The 18,560-nt window shown below is 40.0% G+C and overlaps 1 protein-coding gene across 1 annotated transcript in view; it reads left to right on the top strand.

Moving 5' to 3' along the window:
• The window catches only part of LOC132882560 (ATP-binding cassette sub-family C member 2-like), a 144,311-nt gene that overhangs the window by 21,473 nt on the left and 104,278 nt on the right, over positions 1–18,560 (top strand). The window contains exons 7-13 of the mRNA XM_060915654.1: positions 1,252–1,511; positions 2,423–2,582; positions 2,824–3,001; positions 6,110–6,364; positions 9,234–9,299; positions 9,655–9,792; positions 15,090–15,236. Coding sequence (XP_060771637.1) covers positions 1,252–1,511; positions 2,423–2,582; positions 2,824–3,001; positions 6,110–6,364; positions 9,234–9,299; positions 9,655–9,792; positions 15,090–15,236 — 1,204 coding nt within the window. The remainder of the gene's footprint in view (positions 1–1,251; positions 1,512–2,422; positions 2,583–2,823; positions 3,002–6,109; positions 6,365–9,233; positions 9,300–9,654; positions 9,793–15,089; positions 15,237–18,560) is intronic.

The following is an 18,560-nucleotide window of genomic DNA, read 5'->3' on the forward strand; positions in this document are numbered from 1 at the left end:
GCCACGGGGCTCGAACCCGGACCTTCTTGCTGTGAGGCGACAGCGCTAACCACTACACCACCGTGCCGCCCTCAAGTGTAAGTGTGATGAATAAAATTCTTCTTCCGCTACACACTGTATGCTTTTGATATTATAGAAATATCTAATAAATTTACTGTTCACAGCAGAAAAAGTAGGTTTTCACAGGAGCAATAATTTAAGCTTATTTTAATGTTCAGTTGTCCGACTGTAGTCTGGATGGGAGACGTTTTCTGGATTGCCTTGGACTTATCCTGGATTTATTGCCATTTTGCTTGGACTTGTCTCTGTCTTAGGCATTGGTCTCTGTAAACATGGTCTTGGCTTAGAATAATCATGTCTTTTCTTTTCACATGCAATAAATTATTTGTTCTAGAAAACAGCCCAATCATTGGTGCAAGACACAAATAGGGGTAGCCATGGCTTAAAGGGTCGAGAAGCAGCTTTGGGACCATAAGGTCACTGGTTTGGTTCCCTGGATCAGCAGAAATGGCTGAAGTGCTGTTGAGCAAGGCACCTAACCCCCAGCTGGTGCTCTGGGTATGTTGTATGTTGCTCTGGATAAGAGCGTCTGCTAAATGCCTGTGATGTAATATAAATAAAGCCAATTTTCAAGTAAAGGCTTGAAAAGTATTTGATGATTTCTTGTTTCAAATTCTGCCTCAGATTCATTTGATCTTGACTTATGACCTGGTCTTCACCCAGTCTCAGCTAGTCCTGTCTTGGACATGACAGCCCTAGTCACTAGCAATGAAATTATACAAGCTATCACATAATGTCTTATACATATTTTGCAAAAGGGTGGCATGGTGGTGTAGTGGTTAGCACTGTCACCTCACAGCAAGAATGTTCTGGGTTCAAGCCCAGTGGCCGACAGGGGCCTTTCTGTGTGGAGTTTGCATGTTCTCCCCATGTCTGAGTGGGTTTCCTCTGGGTGCTCCGGTTTCCCCCACAGTCCAAAGACATGCATGTTAGGCTAATTGTTGGCTCTAAATTGACTGTAGGTGTGAATGTGAATGGTTGTTTGTCTCTATGCGTCAGCCCTGTGATGATCTGATGACTTATCCAGGGTGTACCCTGCCTCTTGCCCATAGTCAGCTGGGATAGGCTCCAGCCTGCCCGTGACCCTGCACAGGATAAATAGTTATGGATGCATGGATGTTTTGCATAATAATGCCCACCCTGCTGAAACATATATATCATGACAGAATACTAATTATCTTTCCATTGAAGGATGGTCATCAATAGCTACAAAAGACCACTGGTGCAGGAGGACATGTGCGAGTTGAACGAGAAGAAAACCACAAGCTACATCAGCCAGAAGTTTGAGGAGATCATGAAAGAAGAGCTAAGGAAAGCTCAGCAAAGACTACAGAAGAAACAGAGCAAGAAGAAAAAATCAACAATGAAGCCTGATCGTGAGCAGAATGACCTGGCCAAGGAAGTCATTCAGGATATCTTCATTATGGTAAAGGAACTCTCACATAATGTTGGTAATAATAATGAAAAAGAAGTGGTATATTATGTTGCCAGAATATAGAATTTTGGGTCATATTATTCAGAGATTGAAACTTGGGGAATGCGGGACCCATGACAGGTATTCATTTGCACCAGGTGAGGTGTAAATGATGTGCAGTAGCACTATTCTCTGGTGCAGTCTAATCCACTGACAACCTGTTTTTTCAATCTAAGCCCACAAAATACCTCCATATTTACGAGTCAGTGGGGCAAGGCATTGTAATCAGTTTGTTTGTTTGTTTGTGTGTTTGTGTCTGTCTGCCTGCCTGTTAACAATCTAGTGTCTAGATGGTTGCACCGATTGACTTCAAATTTTCAGGGTAGGTGGGCAATGGTCCATAGATAACCTGATGAAATTTTGGGGGTAACTGGGTCAAAGTCACCGGTAAGGTCAAAATCGTTTTTTTTTTTGCAATAACTTTCTTCAAATTCATCATTTTGACTTCAAACCAACACCAAAATGTGCACCTTCCAATTCTGCTTTCAACTCTATGCAGCATGATGGGATAGCTTGGACAGTCTCCATAGTGGTTGGGGGTTAAAGGTCGGGGTGTCAAGGTCATCAGTCAAAATAACATCCATTATAACTCAAAAACGGTTGGCGATAGACAGATGTTTACTATTAGGAGCATATAAGTGCTGCCGGGCAAGGTTTCTTTTGCCGGGAAACAATTGTTCATATTATGATTTAAAAAAAAAAAAACAAAAAAAAAAAACATGCCCACAGTGTGACACTGAGCACAATTCACAATGTTTAATATAAGTATACAGTAATTGCTTGCATGGCAAAATTAACCTGTCATATTTGCTCTTTTCAGCAGTTTACAGTCAGAGAGATCATCTTCATTTGACCTTTGCTTTTATTTTTGCGATTAGGAAGGAAGAGGAGAAGCAGAAAAGAACAACAAAAAGGACAGTGCTTCAAATTATCCTGAGTCCTGGCTGGTGCCCACTATTATGAAAACCTTTAAATGGGTACTTATCGAGTCTGCTATCTTCAAACTGTTACAAGACCTTCTTTCATTTGTGAGTCCACAGCTGCTCAAGTGAGTCCACTGATTTTCTAAATGGTTTCCATACATCTAAAGTTTCAAAAAGATTGTTTTGCTTTTAGGTTATGTTTTATAAAGCTTTATTAAAATGCCACTTGCATGTAGAGTGAGTGTTCAATTTTTATGATAGCTTGCCAATGTTTTTAGCTTGGTTTTGATGTTCTGGTGATTTCCCATGAAATTATTATTATTATTATTATTATTATTATTATTATTTATTATTTTTTTGTCACAGGGCCATGATATCCTTCACTCAGGACAAATCCATTTATACATGGTGGGGTTATGTTTATGCTGTACTGCTCTTGCTTGTAGCAATTTTTCAGTCCTTGTTCCTCCAACAGTATTTTGCACGCTGTTTTGCTCTGGGTATCCAAGGACGCACAGCTATCATGGCAATGGTGTATAAGAAGGTACGAAAAAAAATTTGAAACGTCATTTTAGTTGAACTTCAGGAATGTGGGTTTTTTTACACTGTGTGCTTTGGTAGGGTTTTTTTTTTTTCCTCCCCGAGCACCTTGTTTTCCAGAAATGCAAATAAAAAGGGAACAAGTGTTACCAGGCAAAACAAACCTCGTCCGGCAGCACTTATTTTATACATATATGTTGATAATGGTAATATTTCTCAATCATCAGCTGTCAGTTTATAGTTATAGGTTAATCCATGACCTTGAGTGTGACATTTCAAAATCATGCAAGGTCAAAGGTCATGGTGCCAAATGAAAAACCATATGGAAGTTCCTATATGCTCATAATAGTAAACATCTGTCTATCAGCAACTGTTTTTAACTTATAATGGAAAATGTTATTTTGACTGAAAGGTTGACCTTTCTGGTGCCCTTGACCTGATTACCCCCAAAATTTAATCAGGTAATCTAGGGACCATTGCCCACCTACCCTGAAAATTTGAAGTCAATCGGTGCAACCATCGAGATGCTAGATTGTTAACAGACCGGCATACAAACAAACAAGGTCAAAGGTCATGGTGCCAAATGAAAGCCCATATATGACTTTCTATATGTTGATAATGGTCAACATCTCTCTATCGTTTTCAAGTTACAATAGAAAATATGCAAATTTTAGTAATGACCTTGACCCCCCTGACATTTGACTTCAACTGCTAAAAAAAACTATGAGATACCCCATCATGTAGCATATCAATGGAAGCAGAATTGAAAGATGAACATTTTGGAATTGGTTTGAAGTAAATATGATGAATATGAAGAAAGATGTTGCAAAAAAAAATATTTTCACCTTTTTGGTGACCTTGACCTCGACCAGATGACCCTCAAAGTGTTGGAGGTTCTATTTGAGACCAATGCCCATCTATCCTGAAAGTTTCATGAAGATTGATCCAACCATTTTCTGGTAATGTTGCTAACAAAAACAACAACAACAAAGAAACAAACAGAAACCCCACCGAAAAAATACCTCGCCCCCTGGTGGACTCCATCCCAGGCAAGAAAATTATCAAATGAATGTGTAGATTAAGAAGCAAAACCAGTCTTTCTGGCATTAAATTAAAGTCCATTATGATAAAACTAAATTATTATGGAAAAATTATGTTCCACTTAAATTAAACATGCACTATTTATTCAGGTTGTTTGTTTGCATGCTTGCTTGTTTAAGAACATCAATTTCTATAATAGCTCATTTATTTATGAATTCATTATATATAATACCAGTAATATATAGTATACAGGGCTAGTCAAAAGTTTGGACACACCTTCTAATTTGAGAAATTTTAAGATTAATAGCTAGTAATCTACAGTGGTGCTTTAAAGTTTATTAACCCTTTGGAATTTTCTATATTTCTGCATAAATATGACAAACATCATCAGATTTTCACACAAGTCCTAAAAGTAGATAAAAAAACCCAGTTAAACAAATGAGACAAATATTATACTTGCTCATTTATTTATTGAGGAAAATGATCCAATATTACATATCTGTGAGTGGCAAAAGTATGTGAATCTCTAGGATTAGCAGTTAACTTGAAGATGAAATTAGAGTCAGGTGTTTTCAATCAATGGGATGACAATCAGGTGTGAGTGGGCACCCTGTTTTATTTAAAGAACAGGGATCGATCAAAGTCTGATCTTCACAACACATGTTTGTGGAAGTGTGTCATGGCACAAACAAAGGAGATTTCTGAGGACCTCAGAAAAAGCGTTGTTGATGCTCATCAGGCTGGAAAAGGTTAGAAAACCATCTGTAAAGAGTTTGGACTCCACCAATCCACAGTCAGACAGATTGTGTACAAATGGAGGAAATTCAAAACCATTGTTACCCTCCCCAGGAGTGGTCGACCAACAAAGATCACTCCAAGAGCAAGGTGTGTAATTGTCGGCGAGGTCACAAAGGATCCCAGGGTAACTTCTAAGCAACTGAAGGCATCTCTCACATTGGCTAATCTTAATGTTCATGAGTCCACCATCAGGAGAACACTGAACAACAATGGTGTGCATGGCAGGGTTGCAAGGAGAAAGCCACTGCTCTCCACAAAGAACATTGCTACTCATCTGCAGTTTGTTAAAGATCCCGTGGACAAGCCAGAAGGCTATTAGAAAAATGTTTTGTGGATGGATGAGACCAAAATAGAACTTTTTGGTTTAAATGAGAAGCGTTATGTTTAGAGAAAGGAAAACACTGCATTCCAGCATAAGAACCTTATCCCATCTGTGAAACATGGTGGTAGTTGTATCATGGTTTGGGCCTGTTTTGCTGCATCTGGGCCAGGATGGCTTGCCATCATTGATGGAACAATGAATTCTGAATTATACCAGCAAATTCTAAAGCAAAATGTCAGGACATCTGTCCATGAACTGAATCTCAAGACAAGGTGGGTCATGCAGCAAGATAACGACCCAAAGCACAAAAGTCGTTCTACCAAAGAATTGTTAAAGAAGAATAAAGTTAATGTTTTGGAATGGCCAAGTCAAAGTCCTGACCTTAATCCAATGGAAATGTTGTGGAAGGACCTGAAGCGAGCAGTTCATGTGAGGAAACCCACCAACATCCCAGAGTTGAAGCTGTTCTGTACGGAGGAATGGGCTAAAATTCCTCCAAGCTGGTGTACAGGACTCATCAGCAGTTACTGGAAACCTTTAGTTGCAGTTATTGTTGCACAAGGGGGTCACACCAGATACTGAAAGCAAAGGTTCACATACTTTTGCCACTCACAGATATGTAATATTGGATCATTTTCCTCAATAAATAAATGACCAAGTATAATATTTTTGTCTCATTTGTTTAACTGGGTTCTCTTTATCTACTTTTAGGACTTGTGTGAAAATCTGATGATGTTTTAGGTCATATTTATGCAGAAATATAGAAAATTTTAAAGGGTTCACAAACTTTCAAGCACCACTGTACATTATATACCATATGTAACCTGTATGACTCTCAGTCAAAATTATTTTTGAACCAATCCCATGTCTACCTTTAACTTGTAGGTTATCAGCCACTGGATTATTCTGGCATTGGTTATGAGGTTTTACAGCTCTTGCTGTCTCTTTCAGGCACTGGTCATGTCTAATAATGCAAGGAAGGAGTCCACTGTAGGGGAAACAGTCAATCTGATTTCAGCCGATGCTCAGCACTTCAATGACATCACCAACTTTATCCACCTGTTGTGGTCGTGTCCATTCCAGATTTGTGTATCCATCGTATTTCTTTGGATTGAATTGGGGCCTTCTGCTCTTGCTGGTCTCTTGGTGATGTTGCTTATGGTTCCCATTAATGGGTTACTGGCCACCAAAGCCAAGTCTTTCCAGGTGCTTCATTTTACAATTACCATTTTCCTCATTCTTAGTCTGAAATTGCTGCACTGAATGTCATGAAAATGCACTACAAACTGTTAATTTTCTTGGTGCTATGGCACTTCCTATGAAACGTTCATGTTGAATGAATTATAAATGCATTTATCATGTGCATCCATAATGCCATACAGTTATAAATCTATCATTTCTGATAAGTAGTTATACTCATACCGACTTACATCACACCTTACTAAGCATATGGATATGACTTCATAATATCAGGCAACAATAAGACACGATGTACACTTAGCAATAGTGTCCATATTACCGTACAGGTAATAATGCAGAACCTGCCATATAGTGCATTATAATATCAGTGTCTTAAAATGATCTTATGAACACACAAGGTGTTATGCATCCTGATATGATCAAATCAGTAACTTTCTATGAAAGTCACAATTATGATGAACTATGAGCATATTCTTATGTTATGAAGTATTCATAAGGTATTCCACACATTGTTATAAATATATATGAAAATGCATTACATTACATGAATTGTGAGCCTTATATATTATAAGCAGTGTTCATGACACATAACACTCAGCACCTTTGTATGCTGCATCACAAGAACTGTTTTGGCGATCGAATGTATTATAAACACTTCTAGCTTATACTGCATTCTGTTCATAGGTTATGAATGCATAGGTCATTATACGCACAGCCTTCATAACGTGTTAGCCTGAAATGAAATGCTTGTGTTATAAAGTGTTAGGGATTTAACTATAACTCCTTATATTATATGGACACGAGTGTTTTACTGGGCAAAACACCACTGGAGTTTTTCATACGAGCTACATCCGGGATATGGAGAACCAAAACTGTGACATGAATCTCTGTCACTTGTGAGGAAATCAATGAATTGTTTTGATAAATTTGGGGACTTTTTGTTTGTGAATGTGTCTATATAATAAAAAGAATCACACATTGGCTTGAAGATATGAAGTTAAAGATTGAAGATCTTTGAAGATATGAGTTGTCTTCAACTCATTCAATATCATGCTAGCTGAATGGAATATATCTGATATACCATGAAAAAAAGCCAGCCAATATTATTATTATTATTATACATACAAATTCCTTTCAGATGTTCCTTTCGGATGTTCAACGTGTGTTCAACGCAATGTCCGACTCTTTCCAAATTCTCTCAAAAATCTTCCGTATTTAACGAAGCAAACCTGGTGGCCATATTTGTTTACAAATTGTCACAGTTGCTCGCTAGCACAGAACTTTTACATCTCCGTAGTGTGATGTCATGTTGTCTTGACAACCATGCGATACCGTAAACCGTATTCAACACTCTCCATTGGGTAGAGTGACGTAATACACGTAGGATAAGCGATATGCAAACAATATTGCATGCTATCAAACCAAATGAATGAAACCTGCTAGAAGGGAATAGAATCCATGTTTTTATTCCATCTAAAAAGTGTCCTGTGTGTATAATAATTCATGATATTTCACTCCGATAATGTTACTTCCAGTGTTTTCCTGCTGACTCGACATACATTGTCAAAATGGCATACTGGTTCAAAATTAAAATTCTTTTGATTAATTTGCATATTTTTTTGTGGATGTGTCCATATAATATAAAGAATCTTACACAGTTGCGCAAATATATGAAGTTTATCTTCTCGTGTTGAAGATATTTTCACTTGTTCGATTCGCTCACTTGTGAACACGTTCACCACTCAAAGATAAACTTCATATCTTCGCATTGTGGATCTGGTGGTGTTTGTAATAGAAATCAATGGTGGCTAAAGAGACAGTGATGATCATCTTCAGTTTTGTCCACTGTATTGTCTATGTCATTCCCTTACCAGACAGTTAGACAGCAGGATGCTCTCTATTGTCTGCTCCTTCCTAGATAGTTTCATTTATTCATTAAGTTTGCATACTGCTTATTGATTGTGGGTCATGGGTGAGCCCTTCTGACATTGGGTAAGAGGTGGACAACACCCTGGACATATCACCAGTCCATCGTAGGGCTAACACACAAACAACCTATGGGCAATTTATAGTTGCCTAATCCGCATATCTTTGGACTCTGGGCAGAAACTCATGCAGGCACAAGGACAGCATGCATTTACTGGCCACTTTATTAGGAGCACCCATCCACCTGCTGTTTTATGCAGTTCTCTAATCAGCCAATCCCTTGACAACAGCACAATGCATAAAATCATGCAGATACAAATCAAGAGCTTCAGTTAATGCTCACTTCAAACATCAGAATGGGAAACATTGTGATTTCAAAGTGTGACTTTCACTGTGGCATGGGTGTTGGTACCAGATGGAGTGGTTTGAGTATTTCAGAAACTGCTGATCTCCTGGGGTTTTCACACACAACAGTCTCTAGAGTTTACACAGACGGAATGGTCAGAAAAACAAAAAACATTGCGTGAGCAACAGTTCTGTGGGTTGAAAATGCCTTGTTGATAAGAGAGGTCAGAGGAAAATAGCCAGATTGGTTTGAGCTGCCAGGAAGGCTATAGTAACTCATAGCAACTCTTTACAACCATGGTGACCAGAAAAGCATCTCAGCATGCAACAGCAGAAGACCACATTGGGTTCCACTCCTGCCAGCCAAGAACAGGAATCTTAGAATCAAGAGCAAGTTCCTATTAAAGTGGCCAGTGAGTGTTCAAATGCCACACAGAAAGGCCCCAGTCGACCCACAGGTTTGATGCCAGAGCCTGCTTGCTGTGAGGTGACAGTGGTAACCACTGCACCATGGTGCCATCCCTTAGACAGCTTCCAGCTTGATAAAAGATCCATTGCTTCCTTTTTTCACTCACAATATCATTTTTTGATTTTTCATTTTCAGATGGAAAACATGAAGTTTAAAGATAAACGCCTGAAAATAATGACTGAAATCTTGAACGGCATCAAGGTAGGCAGTTTCTTTTACACCACACAGAATCAGCTGCTAATTATACAGTCCTGGAGAGGAAGCTTGGTATTTCAGAACCTTCAAGTTAATACACAATAACAAATCCCTGAACCATAACAGTGGCCATGGTTTCAGTTCAGAAATTTGGTCATATTGTGTCAGGTTGTTTACAAGATGACTGCATTATGAATATGTTAATTAAAAGGGTGTGAAGCAACAATGGTGGTTGAAATGTCAAGCTGAGGGCTGCTTTTCTGTTGGACCCACCTGCAACTGTGCCAATGCCTGGAGAATTTTTGAGTTTCTTTCCTTTGTCCTTGACTTTAACTTTATAAATCCCTCAATTGTTTTTCAGATTCTTAAGCTTTATGCTTGGGAGCACTCTTTCCAGGCTCAGGTTCAGGATGTTAGAGAGAAGGAGTTGAAGGTGATGAGGAAGTTTATCTACCTGTCATCTGTCTCCACCTTCATCTTGTCCTGTGCTCCAGCTCTGGTGGGTGCCATGGAATTCAAACAGGATTCACATTTCTCATCTGCTTATAGTGCACATGAATATATTCTTTGCTCTTATTGCAAGTAGGCAGTCTCTTAATGAATGATATTGCAAGAAAGGAAAAGGCCATTATTATTCTTGGTATAGTTTTTAATTATATTTATTTTAAATAATCATTTTAACCCTCTGGGTTCTGAGGGTATTTTCTGGCAGTCTAATGATTTTGGCATGCTCTGATTTTGTTGTCAATTTCAACAAATCTAAGCAGTATTTTCAAAGTCATATGACTTTTTTTGTATTCAGCACAAGTTCAGCTACAATAATATCTATGGAGTATGTTTGTCATGATTGTACTTTTAAAAAATAACAGCTAAATGAAGATGTTGTAAAAAGCAATTTTAGAACTGTGTTGGAATGTGTGAAAAAACATGACCTTACCCATTGTGATGAACCGTTTTGGTCACTTGAGGTGATTCTGTTCAATCTTAGGAATGTATCAAGCACAAAAACTTAAATCTGCTCCATTGATTTGGATAATTAACTGACCATTAGGGTGCATCAGTTGCCCTCACTTTCATAAAATCTGATGCATTTTTGTTTGGGTGTTCCTTTTCACCAATAAAGACATCCTGTAAAATTTTTTTGACCATATTCAAAAGTCTAATGGTGGCACCATGAGGTTCAGTTTTTGCCAAAAAATGCTTATTTTATGTTTTCGCGTGAGGTTTGAATCACAATGTTGGACTCCATTTATTGATTTCTTGTGACCCAGAGATCATGTTAAGAACCTCTGCAAGGGATTGAGAAGCATTAATGTGATTCATAATACATTTGTATTGTTCAAAAGTAGTTGAACAATGATTCAATGAACAGCTAAAACTCAAACTGTGCTTGATAATATATTTAGAATATGTACTAAAAATGTGTATCTAAGATATTTGGTATACTCTATAAGGTGCCATAATGTTTCATGAAAAGTGATCAAAATTTTGTCATAAAAGTCATAAAATAGCAGCTTTTTCCATAACTTTGAGCTCCTGGTGCCACCATTAAACTTTTGAATTTTGTCAAAATATTTCACCCGGTGTGTTTTCTTACCAAAAGGAACATAAAAACAAAAATGCATCATGATCGGAGGAACTTTTCATTTTTAGGGGGCAACTGATGCACCCTACTGACCATCATAACCTATGTCTGATTGTTTTGACATAAAGGGTTAGCAGTGGGAGGGGTATTCAATGAGAAGAGTAAAAATTTTCATTCCATTCAATGAGAAAAGTGAAAACCCCTCCCACTCCCAACTCTTAATCCCATCAGGTCAAGTGATCAAAATGGTTCATCACAATGGGTAAGGTCATGTTTTTCCACACATTCCAACACAGTTCTAAAACTGCTTTTTACAACATCTTCATTTATCTCATACTTGACTTTATTTTGGTATTTGACTCTATTCAGTGTGTCTTGAAATTAACTCTTGTACTATTTTACTCAGTTCAGAGCCACAACCTACTCTGTTACACAATTACTCTGTCATTTTGCTCCCACTCCAACTCCAAATTTTCCTCTCTAAACTCAAAATAGAGCAAAACTAACTATTTTTGAGGAAAATACTTTTAACTCTGGAAAACTTGCTCAGTCATTTTTCCTGTGCATGCACAACAGCACACACACATCAACTGATCTGCTCATAATAAATAGAAGATTTGAGTGTATTCGAATACACTTTTTCGAGTTGATCTTCGGCTGTTTTGAGTCGAAGTAAAAAAAAAGGCACTGCTCATCATCAGTGTCACAGTTCTCAAGATTGAATTGATTCGCTGTCCTGAAATTAAATCGCTGTTCTGGATCATGAAATGAATCATGGATTGAATTGCTGTCCTGAATCATCTGAAGCACATAAAATCAGGGTGCCATCTCTCAACAAGTTTTACCTCCAAATAGCCTAAACTATGGCTGACAGATTTTATCCTTTTTACGGTGGGCATTCCCACCGCGAAAAAGAAACCAATCGAAACCAAAAGAGTGAAAGTGATCATCATGCCATTACCATGTGAACAGTCTTTTATGAATGTATAAGTGGGCACTCAGTGCTCTGACTCCAGTGTGACTGAGTAAGGTGACAATTGAAGCTCTCGACCCCAAAGGGTTAATGATTGATTGGTGTTGAATACTGATTTGTTATTTTAAAAATGTAAATGATCAAGTGTTCTAGATTAGGTGCCATTGATTAGAACCTCCTGCAGGTGGAGGTGCAGGTGGAACCTTCCACCCATCCATCCATTATCTGTAACTGCTTATCCTGTGCAAGGTCGCGGGCAAGCTGGAGCCCATCCCAGCTGACCATGGGCAAGAGACAGGGTACACCTTGGACAAGTCACCAGGTCATCACAGGGCTGACACATAGAGACAAACAACCATTCACACTCACGGTCAATTTAGAGCCACCAATTAGCCTAACCTGCATGTCTTTGGACTGTGGGGGAAATCGGAGCACTAGGAGGAAACCCATGCAGACACGGGGAGAACATGCAAACTCCACACAGAAAGACCCTTATTGGACACTGGACTTGAACCCAGAACCTTCTTGCTGTGAGGCGACAGTGCTAACCACTACACCACCATGCCGCCCATCAAGTGGAACCTGTCTTATTTAAACCTGACATCTAGAATCTGGTGTTCTCTTTGCTATCGAAGTGTGTGGCATCATCATGCCAGGATCTAAAGAGCTCTCCAAGGCCATCAGAAAAAAAGTTTTTATTGCCTATGAGTCTGGCAAGGGATATAAATTATTAGAAATATATTATTCCACTGTAAAGAAAATCATCTACAAGTGGCATAGATTTCAAACAACTGCCAATTTGTCCAAGACTGGTCACCCCAGCAAATTCAATTCAGTTCAAATTCAATTCAAAACACTTTATTTGTCCCCTAGGGGCAATTTAAAAGGCACGCAGAGAAGTACAGTTAAACACATAAATAAAAAACAAAACAAACATGAAACATAAAAATTATGACAGTGTGCAAGGTGGCAATATGTGGATAAATAACTTTACAGTAGTACAATAGGTATAAATATGATAATTTAAAAAAAAAATTAAAAAAACAGTATATACAAAAATACAGTGTGGTGCAATTTGCTTATGAGGTAGAAGGATCAATAGCAGCAGAGTCTATATATAAAGTGGTATGTGTACAGAGGGGGTGGTTAGTGCACCAGACAGGTTTAGAGTGCATGGGGGGAAGGGGCTGGTGGCGTGAATTAAGGGACAAGGATGACAGAGTTGAGGAGCTGAACAGCTCTGGGGACAAAGGTCGCTCTTTTCCTCTGTGTTCAGCAGCTCGGGCAATGGAGCTGGTGTCCAGAGGGGAGCCACTCAAATGCAAGGACCAGGACATGTGAAGGGTCCTGAAGAATCCTGCCTGCTGAGTTTACTGTCTGTTGCTCACAGAGAGTTGAGAGTGACCTAAGAGGGAGTCCAATAATTTTAGAGCACACCTTGACTGTGCTTTGCAGGTGGTTTTTGTTCTGGAGGCTAAGGGAGTGGAACCAGCAGGTTATGGAAAATGTCATTATACTCTCAGTGAAGGAGTAGTAGAAAGTAGTAAGAATATCCTTGCTGACCCCAAAGGATGTAAGCTTCCTCAGAAGGTACTGTCGCTGATGGCACTTCCTAAGGATCTCCTCTGTGTTGGAGGCAAATTTGAGTTGATTGTCTATGATTGTGCCCAGGTACTTGTACTCTTCCATGATCTCCACTGGCTTCCCATAAATGGTGCTGATGACTGCAGCAGCACGCTGCTTGTTATTAAATATCACCACCATGTATTTAGTCTTGCTGGAGTTCAGTTCCAGGCAGGAGTTGTCACACCACTCCATAAAGTCCTGCAGAGCTGAGCTGTGGTGCAGTGAGGGGCCAGAGAACAGAGACAAGAGCACTGTCTCATCTGCATATTTAACCAGGTGACAGTTTGACAGAGTGGACCTGCAGTTGTCAGTGTACAGGATGATGAGCAGAGGTGAGAGGACGCATCCCTGTGGGGAGCTGGTGGAGATGTGAAGGAGGTCTGAGAAGGTGTTATTGACCAGCACTCTCTGTGACCTGTTGGTGAGAAAGTCTATTACGTATCCATAGGATTAGCTGGTCATTTAGTCCAAAATGAGCAGTGAGTTTCTCTGTGAGAATGTGAGGCTGCAGGGTGTTAAATGCAGAGGAGAAGTCAGCAAACAAAAGTCTGGATGAAGTGTTTGGGAATTCCAGGTGTATGTGTGGTGTCTGTGATGAAGATTTTTGCATCATCAATACCTCTGCCTTTGCGATATGCAAACTGGAGGGGTCCATCTGGGTCACAACAAATTCTGAATTATACTAGCAAATTCTGAAGGAAAATGTCGGGACATCTGTCCATGAACTGAATCTCAAGGGAAGGTGGGTCATGCAGCAAGACAACGACCCTAAGCACACAAGTCGTTCTACCAAAGAATGTTTAAAGAAGAATAAAGTTAATGTTTTGGAATGGCCAAGTCAAAGTCCTGACCTTAATCCAATCAAAATGTTGTGGAAGGACCTGAAGCAAGCAGTTCATGTGAGGAAACCCACCAACATCCCAGAGCTGAAGCTGTTCTGCACAGAGGAATGGGCTTAAATTCCTCCAAGCTGGTGTGCAGGACTGATCAACAGTTACCGGAAACGTTTAGTTGCAGTTATTGCTGCACAAGGGGGTCACACCAGATACTGAAAGCAAAGGTTCACATACTTTTGCCACTCACAGATATGTAATATTGGATCATTTTCCTCAATAAATAAATAACCAAGTCTAATATTTTGCCTCATTTGTTTAACTGGGTTCCCTTTATCTACTTTTAGGACTTGTGTGAAAATCTGATGATGGTTTAGGTCATATTTATGCAGAAATATAGAAAATTCTAAAGGGTTCACAAACTTTCAAGCACCATTGTACTTTCTCCACAGATGAATATTGCAATTATTGATAATTTTGTTGAATAAATGATTGAAAATCTAATTTTCCTTGTGGTTTTGTTCAGGTATGTCACCTTTATTTATCTGCAGTCACTGTATTAAAGAGGGTGAAATATTTGTTTGTTCAAATATGTTGAAAAACAATCAACAATTTCCATGGAATGTACTGATTTTTTCACATGATTCAAGCGTCCATAATAGTGTCAGCGCTCATAATAGTCGAATAGTACTGAATTACCTAAAGATCCCACTGACAAATTCAAAGGAAACGTATATGACTCTGATTGCTTGAGTTGCTGTGAAATGTGTGTTTTGCAGGTGTCACTGGTGACCTTTGCAGTTTTTGTGTCTGTCAGTCCAGATAATATCTTAAATGCACAGAAAGCTTTTACAGCCATCTCTCTCTTCAACTTACTGCGTTCCCCTCTGGCCATGCTCCCCATACTGATTTCTTCCATTGTACAGGTACCCAATACACACACAGATATTTTGGTGTCTTGCTTTTTTTTTAATTTTTATTTTACATCTGAGCTCTGAGCCTGGTGATGCCATCTAAAAGACGAAAAGTGGCTCTAGGAATTTATAGTAATATAAATTACATCACAATCGCATTGTCATCTGATTATCATTTCTGGTGTCCATGGATTCTCTCTAGCACCAAGAAGCACTAAGATAACTATTTTATCATTCAACATGAAAAATAACTAAATGTCAGTAATAGCACTGAAAACCTGAGTTCAGAGTAGCCTCCAAACATGGCCACTCCAGACTACACTTCCCAAGCACCACAGCGCCCCTCATCTCTGGAATTCTAGGAAGTACACCTGTTTCCCATTTCCCCATAATTACTTCCCTATATAAGCCCAGTAGGGTGCATCAGTTGCCCTCACTTTCATAAAATCTGATGCATTTTTGTTTGGGTGTTCCTTTTCACCAATAAAGACATCCTGTAAAATTTTTTGACCATATTCAAAAGTCTAATGGTGGCACCATGAGGTTCATTTTTTGCCAAAAAATGCTTATTTTATGCTTTCGCGTAAGGTTTGAATCACAATGTTGGACTCCATTTATTGATTTCTTGTGACCCAGAGATCATGTTAAGAACCTTTGCAAGGGATTGAGAAGCATTAATGTGATTCATAATACATTTGTATTGTTCAAAAGTAGTTGAACAATGATTCAATGAACAGCTAAAACTCAAACTGTGCTTGATAATATATTTAGAATATGTACTAAAAATGTGTATCTAAGATATTTGGTATACTCTATAAGGTGCCATAATGTTTCATGAAAAGTGATCGAAATTGTCATAAAAGTCATAAAATAGCAGCTTTTTCCATAAATTTGAGCTCCTGGTGCCACCATTAAACTTTTGAATTTTGTCAAAATATTTCACCCAGTGTGTTTTCTTACCAAAAGGAACATAAAAACAAAAATGCATCATGATCGGAGGAACTTTTCATTTTTAGGGGGCAACTGATGCACCCTAAAGCCCAGCATTCACAAACACTCACCACGAAGTATTGTTCTGTGTCCCCATACCTGATCATACCGAGCTTTCTGACTTTCTGCCTGACTTGTAGTGCTTTTGACTATGTTTACTTTTATTTCTGACTACGATTACTCGCCTGCCCTCTGATATTCTGTTTGTGAATTGACCGACCCTTGCCTGTCCCTGACTACATCTTCAGATTGCTGTACTGGATTTGGTTACCAGTTTGTGATGCACCCGCTTTCCCCTGTGCTTGCATCCATAAGTGCCTGGACCCTGACATGAAAGTAGATATCTGGAAAGCGACTGTTAATATCTTATTCCTTTTCAAAGCTGTGTATGCAGATTTTGTATTTGATTTAAAACTAAACATATTATTCTGTGGAATGTGGGGGTTCATGGGGAAATGAAGAGGTGGGAGGCAGGCAAACAAACTCAAAGGGGTGTGTGTTTAATACAGCACTTTCGGTTTTCAGTGTTTTAATTTCTTTGTTGCACAAACAAAATGCGTGCACATACCTCAGTTTTCTCTCAGTCCCTCTTCTTGCCACTCACTGCAATAGAGTAATATATATATATATATATATATATATATATATATATATATATATATATATATATATATTATCCGTAACCACTTATCCTGTCCAGGGTCGTGGGGCAAGCTGGAGCCTATCCTAGCTGACTATGGGTGAGAGGCAGGGTACACCCTGGACAAGCCGCCAGGTCATCGCAAGGCTGACACATAGAGACAAACAACCATTCATACTCACATTCTGTTAGGGTTTTGCTGGGATCCGAACCTGGTTCATTGGTGTGATTATCCAGCAAACCCCCACTAGGCCACCAGGGGGATGACTCAAATGCAGAGGCATGAGGCGGAAGTAGAAAAAGTATCAAAAAGGTTTATTTACAATATGTACAAAAAATATCCAAAAAGTAAAAATACAAAAACGCTCAGAAGATATAAGGGAAAAAATAAAAAATCCAAAAGTACAAAACAAAAGCCAAAAAACAGAAAAGAAAAGGCAAAAATACCAAAGCTCAGAAGATCCAAAAACCACAGTAACTACTAGGTCCAAAAGAAAAGCAAAATGCAAAATAAAGAACACGGTACAGAGGAAACTGGAGATAAACATAACAGCACAAAGACTCCGTGACAAGAGGACTGAACTCAGGGGGTATAAATACACAAACTAAATTGAACACAGGTGAAGATAATCAGGACTAAACAGGCAATTAACACAAACACAAAACACAGGAACAGTGGCGGCCTCTAGAGGCCAAAATAAACATGACACGAAAAGGAAATAACAGCGGCCTCTAGAGGCCAAAACAGTCCTAGTCCTAACAGGACCCCCCCCCCCCCCAGGAACGTCTCCTGACGTTCCCAGGGCGATCCGGATGGGCCGAATGGAAGTCCCGACACAGTTCTTTATCTAGGACATCCCGAGCAGGAACCCAGCAGCGCTCCTCAGGACCATAGCCCTCCCAGTCCACCAGATATTGCAACCCGCCGCGGACCCGGCGGGAGTCAAGCAGGCGATGCACAGTGAACACAGTCTGCCCCTGGAAGATGCGGGGGGGTGGGGGGTTCCTAGGGGCAGGGGCATACGTAGACGTCAGTACGGGCCGCAACAGGGAAACATGGAAAGTGGGGTTGATCCTCAGAGTCCGGGGCAACTGGAGCCGGTAGGAGACAGGGTTGACCCTGCGCACCACCTTGAAGGGGCCAATGTAGCGAGGAGCAAGCTTGCGGTTCTCCACCCGCAGCGGAAGGTCCTTAGTGGACAGCCAAACCCGCTGCCCAGGGCGGAAAGCGTGTACAGGTCTTCTATGGTGGTTGGCCTGAGTCTGGTTGGTTCTGGATGTCTGTATGAGGGTCTTCCTGACCTTGCTCCAGGTCTTGCGACACCGTCTCACATATTGGTTGACCGAGGGCACCCCCGCGTCCTCCTCCTGGTCCGGGAACAGAGGTGGCTGGAACCCGAATTGGCACTGGAATGGCGACAGCTTGGTGGCCGATAACTGCAGGGTGTTGTGGGTGTACTCCGCCCATGGCAGCCAGGTGCTCCACGATGTCGGGTTATCCATAGCCAGGCCTCGCAGGGTGGTTTCCAGGTCCTGGTTGAGCCTTTCCGTCTGACCATTGGACTGTGGGTGAAACCCAGAGGAGAGGCTGGCAGTGGCTCCGATGACCTTGCAGAACCCGTGCCACACTCGGGAGAACTGGGGCCCTCGGTCTGAGACGATGTCCTGTAGAAGACCAAAGACTCGGAAGACATGATTAAACATAA

Source organism: Neoarius graeffei, chromosome 3, assembly GCF_027579695.1.
Source record: "Neoarius graeffei isolate fNeoGra1 chromosome 3, fNeoGra1.pri, whole genome shotgun sequence".
NCBI lineage: Eukaryota > Metazoa > Chordata > Actinopteri > Siluriformes > Ariidae > Neoarius > Neoarius graeffei.